Here is a 9,616-nt window from a genome sequence, read left to right as displayed (position 1 = left end):
GGGAGGAAGTCCGGGCGACGCGAGCAGGAAGCCGGTCGGGCCGGGCCGAGGAGACGCGGGTGCCGAGGGGGCACTGCCGGACGCCCCGCGGCGGCCCACTATAGTCCTCGTCGCGGAGGGGGGCACTTGGCGACCCTAGTGCGCTCGGCGCCTCCGCGGGCATCCAGAGGGCGCACGCCCGGCTCGGGGCTGCCTGTGCGCCTGGGGGTGGCCCGAAACGGCGTTGGGGAGGGTGATCGGTCCGCAAGTCTCGGCCACGCCCCCCCGGGTCGCCGTGGAATCTGCCGGCTGCGTGCGACCCCGCTGCGCCCAGAGGGCCTGGAGCCCCGTGCCGCGTTCACAGAGCAAAGGACTGCCTTCCCCGAGTGACAGCAGGGCTCCCCTACGCGCGCAGCTGCCCAGCTGGGGGTAATTGGAGGTGCAGGCGCCGAGCGCACTCGGGCACCGCCGGGGACCCCCTCCGGAGCCCTGCGCCCGCGCTCCTCCAGCCTAGCAAAAGCTCTCCACCAGCCCTAGCCTTTGCGCATCTCGCACCTTGCTCCGGACCCCGTAGCCGGCCGCCCTTAGGGCTGGCCTGTTATAGTGACCTTGCCTAGGACCCGCAAGTCCCTTGAGCCAGTGTTGCAGCGGCTGGCTGGGCACAGGGGATTGGCGGACTGTTGGGTTGTCCCGACGACCCGGACGCCGACAGGCCCCGCCCCCCCCCTTCCAGAGTCCAAGCCCTGCCCCACCCGGGTCGGACCTGCGCCGTGGCCGCCACCCCTGGCGCCGCCGGGGACAGTTCGGGCCACAGTGGCGCCGCTCCTCCTCGCCCTCAGGCGGCCGCGCGGCGCGGGGACAGGCCTAGGGGAGTCGGGCGGAGCCAGGGAGCCCGCGGGGAGCTGGCGGCGCCTCACCGCCCCCAGTTTTACAGGGCTGAGGATCAAGGCCCAAGGAGCCTTAGGGGAGGCCTGGGAGCCCAGCGAGCGCGTGTTCTCTGTATGGCTTGGGGTTCTCTGCAGAGTGAGGCGCTTCACCAGGAGCCACCCCAACCCTGTCACTGTTAGGCCCCCACCAAGAGCGTGACTGCTGCTTTGCCCACAGGCCTTTGCAGCCACCCCCCCCCAAGGGGAGGGGTGACTTGGCGGTGGAAATGCCAGGCAACAGGGGCCAGAGGCTGCCTACCTGCTCAGCACAGGTGCAAGCGTGTCCCAGATGCCTCCTGGGCACAGAGGACCCACACCACAGACCTGGGTGCTGGGGTCTGACTCAGCTCCCGGACCCCTGGGGACATCACAGGAGTGGGCAAGGCAGTGTGTGCCCAGGGGGCTGGATGTGGGTGGGAGGTGCCTGGGGGATTGAGTGAGCAGGTCACCACCCTGGGCAGAAGGGCCCCGGAGGGCAGACGTGGCGGAGGCACTGAAGGCGGGCTCTGGGGTCACTCTCAGGCCTCAGCGGGAGGAGCAGTTCGGGCTGAGGAGGCGGGCCGGGGAGGGGCCCGCAGACCCACCCAGCAGCTCTTTGGCTGGGCGTCCCCCCGAGGGGCTTTCTCTCAGCCTCAGCCCCACTCAGCTGTGTGCGGTGCCCTTTTTAAGTGAAGTTGGAAGCCATTTTCAAAACCTCATTCTCTGGGAGCAGAACCTGAAGGCAGGCAAGACCTGAGTTTGATTTGCAACTTAAAGGGTGGCTGTTTAGGGCCCTCCCCCCACCCAGACCCTGGCTCCCAGCCCTGGGAGGAGCACTCCAAGACCACTCACTTGCTCCCTTACAGACTTCCCCCCACAGAGCTCTGATGAAAGTGCAAATACCCTTAGGAGGGGGCCAATCAGCCCTGGGGGCCTGTTGCTGACCCCGCTAGCTGACTCTGGACCCAGTGTTCTGTCCTCTGAGTGGCCCCTTCAAAGGTCACCCCTACACACGCTGACCAGCCCAGCCTGGCAGGTCTGCCCAACCCGGCCAGCAGGTTCTAGACAGAACCGGCCCAGGCAGTGGGAGAGCTGCCCTCGGGCTCCAGGGCCCCCAGGCCCAGGGAGAGCCAGCTGGGAGCCTCCTCCCTGGGTCCCTGGACTCTGCCCCCAAAGCCTCTGCTCCCTGCTGCAGGCACCGGCCGACCCAGTGCCCAGCCCTGGCCTGGCCTGCCCAGCAGACCGAGCAGGGCCGGCAGGCCTGGCGGGATGGGCAGGGGAGTGTGGGAAGGGGGACGGGAGACCATCCAGCCCTTACTGGGCCGAGCTGAGTGGCCACGAGCTGGCAGGGGGGCGGCGGGGGTGCTCCAGGGCGGTGCTAGCCACTGTGTCCACCTCCCCTGGGGTGTGGCTTCTGTGCCGGTCTTCAGAGGTCCTCCGGGATCTGCCCCCACACCCCCGCTGCCTGCCTCCCTCCTGCCTGACCAGCACCAGTGTCCCTCCTCCAGGACAGGATGGGGCCCTGAGAACCAGGGCCTGGGGGGGGAGTTGTCGGATGTCACGAAACGCCGTGTTAGCACCCATCCCTCATCTGGGGCAGAACAGGGTCACCAGCTGACTAGGCCTGCCTGAGGCTGGCCCTCGCATGCGGCCCAGCGGTGTCCCCAGAGGCAGGAGCGCCTGGGAGTCTGCTTTGCAAATGCTGAGCCCAGGGGACCCAAAACTTCCCCTGCGGGTCACAGATCCTGTTGGAAACATTTGTTTGGTGCTGTTCCCCCCTGGACACCGTGGGTCTGCAAGACCAGTGTGGTTCTGTCTGACTGCCCTGCAGGGTCAGGTCTGCAGCCCTGTCCCCACCCCAGGGATCATGAGGACTGTCCCATCTTAGGAGGGGGCTTCTCACAGGCCTGGGGGGGGAGCTGCTGGGACTCCCCGGGGGTGCTCCGGAGAGTGGTTCCGAGGACTGTGGTTCCGAGGACCGACTCAGGCCGGGCTGCCGCCTGACCCTGGGGCACCTCTTCCCTCCCCTGGGGGTCAGTGCCAATCACGGCGGCGACACACAGCCCCCCATGGGGTAAACTGCCTGACGTGGGCACGGCTTTGGGTGGCCCTGGCCCCAGGAAGGACTCTGCAAGAGTGGGCACATCTCGGTCATCACCACCGCCGTGGCCTGTCCCCATCAGTGTCCCCTCTGCGCCACCTCTGTCATCATCACCACCTTCACCTGTCATTATCACTGTCACCTCTGTCATCACATCTGTCACCACCACCTGTTATCACCACCACCACCTCTGTTACCACCATCACCATCATCTCTGTCGCTGCCATCACCTGTGGTCACCACCATCACTTGTCATTATCACTATCACCTCTTGTCACCACCATCATCTCTGTGATCCCCACCATCACCTTTGTCATCACAACTACCTGTCATCACCATCACCTGTCACCACCTCTGTCACCACCATCACTGTCACCTGTCATCACCACCATCATCTTTGTCGTCTCCACCACCTGTCATCACAACCTGTCATCACCATCACTTGTCACTACCTCTGTCACCACCACTGTCATTTGTCATCACCACCATCGCCTCTGTCATCACCACCATCATCTTTGTCATCACCACCATCACCTCTGTCATCACCACCATCCTGTCATCACCACCATCCCGTCATCACCATCACTGTCACCTGTCACCACCATTATCTTTGTCATCTCCACCATCTGTCATCACAACCTGTCATCACTATTACTTGTCACCACCTCTGTCACCATCACGTCATTTGTCATCACCACCATCACCTCTGTCATCACCACCATCATCTTTGTCATCACCACCATCACCTCTGTCATCACCACCATCCTGTCATCACCATCACTGTCACCTGTCACCACCATCATCTTTGTCATCTCCACCATCTGTCATCACAACCTGTCATCATTATTACTTGTCACCACCTCTGTCACCATCACGTCATTTGTCATCACCACCATCATCTCTGTCATCACCATCATCATCTTTGTCATCACCACCATCACCTCTGTCACCACCATCACTGTCACCTGTCATCACCACCATCCTGTCATCACCTCTGTCACCACCATCACCTGTCATTATCACTGTCACCTGTCGTCACCATCACCACTACCTCTGTCATCACCACCATCACCATCATCTCTGGCATCACCTGTCAACACCACCATCACTTGTCACCACCGTCACCTGTCACCACTGTCACCATCACGTCCATCACCACCTTCACCCCCCTGGAGCCCCCATCAATGGGCCGTCAGCAGAACTGCAGGTGGAGGTCAGGGCCGGGCTGGGCACCTCCCCCGTGCAGAGCCTGCCCAATGGTGGCAGTGGAGGCGAGGAAGGGCCCCGGGGCCTCCCGGAGAGTCGCCCCCCTCACCCGGTGACCAGCGCCCCCCAGGGCTCCGCAGAGGAGCTGAGGCAACCGGACCCAGATCCGAGAGACCCTACAGTTGCAGGCATCTGAGCAAGAGCATTTTCAGGGTGGCGAATCGTTTCCCAAAATAATTGTTTTCATTTCAAAACAGTTGATCCTCGGCCCTTCTTTTTCTGATCCAGCTGCTGGCTCTTCCGTGGCCCGGGAAGGAGCGCAGGTGGCAGTGCAGGCCCTCGTTCACCCCTGCACACCTGTCACACTCGCCTCCAAAGGCTTCCCAGGCTTCTAGGGCACCTGCCAGTTCCTTCTTTTACCTGGTTTGCCGTTCGTCCCTGTGTCCCCCCGCCACTGATCCAAACCGCCCTGGCGGAGGTGACCCCCTCTCGTGGAGCCCAAGCCCGGCAGCGTCCCTGGGGAGGCTCCGCGTGAAGAGGCGCAGTGCAGCTCGGCCCACAGTGGGTGATATTTCCCAGAGCCCGCCTGCCTGGTCCTCCCCAGGAGCCCTGGCGGGAGAAACAGACCACAGAGTGTGTGGCACGTAGAAGCAGTCTCCCAAAAGATCTGCAGGCCACACGTGGGTGTGGTGGGCAGAGCGGAGAGCTGGGGTCACGGTCCCGGGGTCCCACCAGGGGGACTGTGCCTGTGGAGGTAGCAGAAGCAGGGCCCCCCCTCACAGGGGTGGCTGGCCACCAGAAAGCTGCCAGCACTCAGCTACGCCAGCCGACCGCCCAGAAGGCGCAGCATGGGGCCCACGGAGGAGAGGGGGGAGGAGGACAGTGGGCTGGTTCGGGGGGGGGGGGGTTTCCCCAGGGTGTCCGGACAGCTGGGCCTCCCTCCTTGCCAGGCTCTCTGGCAGACCCACATCTTCTCACCAAGGACCAACACACCCTGGAATCAAATCTGCCTCCGCCCAGGTGGCCTCCTGGGTGTTCGTTCTCCTGATACCTCATTAACCTTATTAGACGTCTTTTATGTTGTTATTTCAACCTGACACTAGAAAGCGGGCTTCTATTTGCTAAAACAGCTTGATGTTTCAGAGTTGAACTAGTTGCAAGTTACCCAACCTGGTGCTTAGGCACAGCCCATGGTTCACACCCGAGGGCTCTGCTCCGCCTCCTGCTCTCAGCCCCCAGGCCGCCGGAGCCCACCTGTAGGACAGGCACCCCCCTGCCCAGGCCCAGAGGGTCAGGTAAGAGGGTTGTCACTTAGGGAGAGGCCTGTGCTGGTCCTTCAGGGCCAAGTCCAGGGGTCAGCACTCCAGGGCACACACCAAACCTTGCCGGGGTGGTTGGAGAAGACTTCGGGCAGCAGCGGGCAGTTCTCTCCCAATGTGCCCACCCCCGTGCTGCCAGGTGCACACGGCCCTTCACCTGCCCCACTGAACAGCACAGGGATGGGGAGCATTGGGATGGGGCAGCATAGGGAGCATGGAGATGGGGGAGCCCCGGGAGCATGAGGGGCACAGGGATGGAGCGGGGCAGCTCTCTACCCCCAGGGTTGAAAGGCCCACCGTTGCTTCCTCCCTGCTCTGTCCCCGCAGGAAGAAATGGAAGCTAATGGCTTTATGCTGGGGGTGGGGGTGGGGGGTTCCCAATGAGCTTACTCCCCACGGGCCTCTGGCTCCCCAAGGCCACAGTCAGCTGTTTTCAGCCAAATAGTGTGTGCTTCTGTGCACTGGGAAACATGCAGCCCAAGCCCATGAGGCGTCCTGCCCCGGGTGGGGGGCGGGGGCGGGGCACAAACGCCCAGCTCTGTCCAGACACAAGGAGCCACGGTGGCCGGCAGACTCCGCGTCCTGCTGAGACCCAGGCTGCCTGCACCAGACCCGGCGCGAGGGCCCCCCCCCCCCCCCTGCACCGCGCACCTCAGCCCAGCTCTGGTCTTGTTCTGTCAACGGGCACAGCCTCCCCCCACCTGACAACCACCTGTGGCTACCTGGGCTCCACCTCCGCCCACAAGGCCTGGGGCCCACATCCTGGCCACACGTCCACACTGTGAGTCCCTTCTGAAACTTGGATGGGGATGCGGGAGTATTTCTCCTGGGCTAGACGGTGGCCAGTGTGGGGACTCTGAAAGGCACCTGCACCTGACTGTGCTCGGCAGCTGGTGGAGGAGAGGGGGCTGTACTGGCCAGGCCAGGACCTCTGAGGAGTCCAAGGATGTGAGACGTGAGCCAGGGCCCCCCTGTCATGATGCAGGTGCCTGGTCACAGTGGAAGGACAGACCCACAGATGTCAGCCCATGGCGGGGGGGGGGGCAGGGAGGCGCTACACGGGCCCAGGGGGCAGGAGTGTGGACGAGAGGGCCTCCTGCCCTGCCGCTCTGTGGTGGCTGTGTGCCTTGTCCTGGCTAGCTTGAGGCGCCACCTGCAGGGAAACTTGGGTTACTGCAGTGTCAGCCCCCAGGCTGGCGGCTCCAGAGAGCAGGTCCTGGGTGGGGGACGCTTTGTCCAGAAGCCCCTGGATCGCATGCTCTGGACAGCGGCCACGGCACTGCGACCACACCATCCCACCTCCTAACACAATCCTTGCCCCCGAGGGCTTCCTGGCCCTTCCTCTGACTCCTCCTCCCTCCCCCTTTCCAGGGTTGTTGGGCAGAAAAGAGAGGTCCCAGGATGCACCGCCCAGGCAGTCAGCACAACAGATGCGCTCAGAGACTAAGGCTCGAGGTCAGATGATCAGACAGGAGAGGAGCAGGGGCGAGTCAGTCAGGTGCTGGGGGGAGAGTACCCCCCCACCCAGCACCCCAATTCCACCGGGGGAGGGCACCCCCCCAGCACCCCGATTCCACCAGGGGAGGGCACCCCCACCATAGTACCTCGATTCTACTAGGGAGAGGCTACCCCCATCCCAGCACCCTGATTCCACTGGGGGAGGGTCCCTACCACCCCAGCATCCTGATTCCACCAGGGAGAGGCTACCCCCACCCCAGTACCCTGATTCTACCAGGGAGAGGCTACCCCCATCCCAGCACCCTGATTCCACTGGGGGAGGGTCCCTACCACCCCAGCATCCTGATTCCACCAGGGAGAGGCTACCCCACCTCAGCACCCCAATTCCACCAGGAAGGAGGGCACCCCCAACCCAGACACCCCACATCTACAAGGGAACCAACCACAAGGCCCAGTCAGCAGCCAAGCAAGGAAGGGCCTCTAACCTGTGCCACCCCCGCTCCTGGTGCGGGCAGGAGTCCGGGTCGGTGACCTCTGCGCAGGCTCAGAGCAAGTGAGGGAAATGCAGGAATGAGCAAATCACAGAAGGTACAGTGAGTACTGAGGAGAAGCAGCAAACAAAGCACCTGCTGATCTAAAGAAGGGGAAGGAGCTTGGGGTGGAGGGTGTCCTTGGGGGGAGTCACTGCCCCAGGCTCCCTCCCCTCCAATCTGCCTGCCTCCTGAGTCAGGGGGCCCTAAGCTGGGGGCGGCGTGGGACCCACCAGAGATGGGCAGTGCTGGCTCCTCCAAGGGCAGCAGCCGTGGAAAACCAAGGCAGGGTCTGCGGCGGGGGTGGGGGTGCAGTGGTCACCGATCTAACCCTGCTTCCCTCCCACCAAGAGGCCAAGGAGCTGAGAAGTCAAATCAAAGACAGTTTCAAGGTTGAACCCTTGAATTTATTGAACACTTAGTCAGGACCTCCTGCAGGAGGGTCTGAACAGCAGGGGTGAAGGTGAGCTAAGAGGGCCGCCGGCGGGGGGCAGAGCTGAGGACTGAGGACTGGGCAAGCAGAAAGGGCGAGCCCCAAGAACGGCAGTGTGGGTGGGGGCGCCTCCCAGGGGCTGTCAGGCGAGCTGCTCCCCCCCACGCTGAAATGCAGGAGTACAGGTGTGACCCGGGGCAGGGACAGGGCCAGGGGCTGACACGCCGACATGCTGCCGGCGGGACGGGCAGAGATGCCAGCACGGGAGGGAACACTGGTGGCTCATTTGCGGTATTCTCCCTTTAATCCGGCTTAAACCTTTTACAGCCTTTGAAAAAGCCTCACAGTCCGGGGCCGGGGGCACACACCGGGCGCACTGGCGGTGGGGGGACATCTGGGCAGTCCTCGGCCTGAAAACTTTCCGTCACTCGCGCCTGTGACGTCCCTCAGACTCAGAACCGCGTGCTGAATGACAGGTTCCGGGGCCGAGAGGCAGGTGGGCGGAGTGGACGGCGTCCAACGGGAGCCGGGACCCGGTGGCCTCTCGCTGGGGTCGGCCCTGCTCCCCACCCCGTCGCTTGGCCCTGTAGCTTCCTGGCCTTTTGGGAGAAAGGGCGGGGGTGGGAGTCAGCCCGGGCGGCAGGGCCTGGGCGGGGGCACGGCTCTGTCCACGCAGGTGGACGTGTACAGGTAGGCAGTGCTCTGTCCTGTCCTGGGGCCACAGCCGCTCTGCAGGGGAGCCGGCCAAGCCCTCCCTCCTGAGGAGGACAGCGACCTCTCCAGGTGGGCCGTGGGCTGCGCCTCCCGGAGCCCCCGCCAGGGCCCTGCCCGTGACCTCTGCCCACAGCCAACCACACGCGTCAGTGGAGGGGTGAAGAGAGGAGAAGGCGCCCCTCTGCGGGCAGCATAGGCACCATCCTGACCTGCCCTGGGGAGGCAGGGCCCCACGGCACCCCCACCACGGACACAGCGGGAGGACCAGGTCCCTAAGAGGGGAAGGAGGTCCCACGCTCGGGATCCGTGCTGCTCCAGGTCCCGTGTTCCCAGCCAGTGTGCAGGGCCAGGAATATGGGGGGCGGGGCTCCGTGGCCCTCGGTGGGATGAGGCGGCCGGCGCCAGGCCGCGGCTCCTTCCTGCCCCGGTCCCACGAGGAGTCGGCCAGTGGGCACTCGTGTTCGCAGTGCTGGGACCTCCCCGTCCCCAGAAAGGGGCCCATCCTTCCTGCTCCCCCGAGCTCCTCAGTTCTGTCTCCCCGGGGCACACCCGACCCCCTCCAGCCCAGGCACCTGAGACCCCAGTCCGAACCCATCACAGTCGTGGTTAACATGCAGGTCACGTCACTGTGGTAACTATTACTACCCTGGACCGCGTGGGATCAGGGGCTCAGCCCGCCCCCGCAGAAAATGCATGTGCGACTCTGAACTCCCCGCAACTGTACCAACAGCCCAGCAGCCAGGCCTCCGTCGACCAGAAGCCTCGCCAGTGACACACACAGTAGATTAGCACCTATTTTGTGCGTGTGTGTTCCAGACGGACAACCAAGTCCGCTGGAGAGAAGGAACCGGCACTGAGGAATCAATCCACCAGGGAAACACTTATGGCACGGCTGTCCGAACTCCGCGTGCGGCGACGCGAACCGCCGAGCCCCCTGCCTGCCTGGCCCGTGCCCTCGCCTGCTGCCCGCG

General features: G+C 64.0%; 1 protein-coding gene across 1 annotated transcript in view; it reads right to left on the bottom strand.

Annotated features, from left to right (window-relative positions):
- PWWP2B (PWWP domain containing 2B) overlaps positions 1–3,115 on the bottom strand; it is a 24,855-nt gene extending 21,740 nt beyond the window's left edge. Inside the window, exons 1-4 of the mRNA XM_029920693.1 lie at positions 2,788–3,115; positions 1,961–2,145; positions 732–843; positions 100–201 (exon numbers count right to left, since the gene is read on the bottom strand). Coding sequence (XP_029776553.1) covers positions 100–201; positions 732–843; positions 1,961–2,145; positions 2,788–3,115 — 727 coding nt within the window. The remainder of the gene's footprint in view (positions 1–99; positions 202–731; positions 844–1,960; positions 2,146–2,787) is intronic.
- Between the last annotated feature and the right edge of the window lie 6,501 nt (positions 3,116–9,616).

This window comes from Suricata suricatta, chromosome 2 (assembly GCF_006229205.1).
Source record: "Suricata suricatta isolate VVHF042 chromosome 2, meerkat_22Aug2017_6uvM2_HiC, whole genome shotgun sequence".
In the NCBI taxonomy this organism is placed as follows: Eukaryota; Metazoa; Chordata; class Mammalia; order Carnivora; family Herpestidae; genus Suricata; species Suricata suricatta.
Note: the sequence above shows the minus strand (reverse complement) of the source record. Positions and strands in the feature narration are given on the sequence as shown.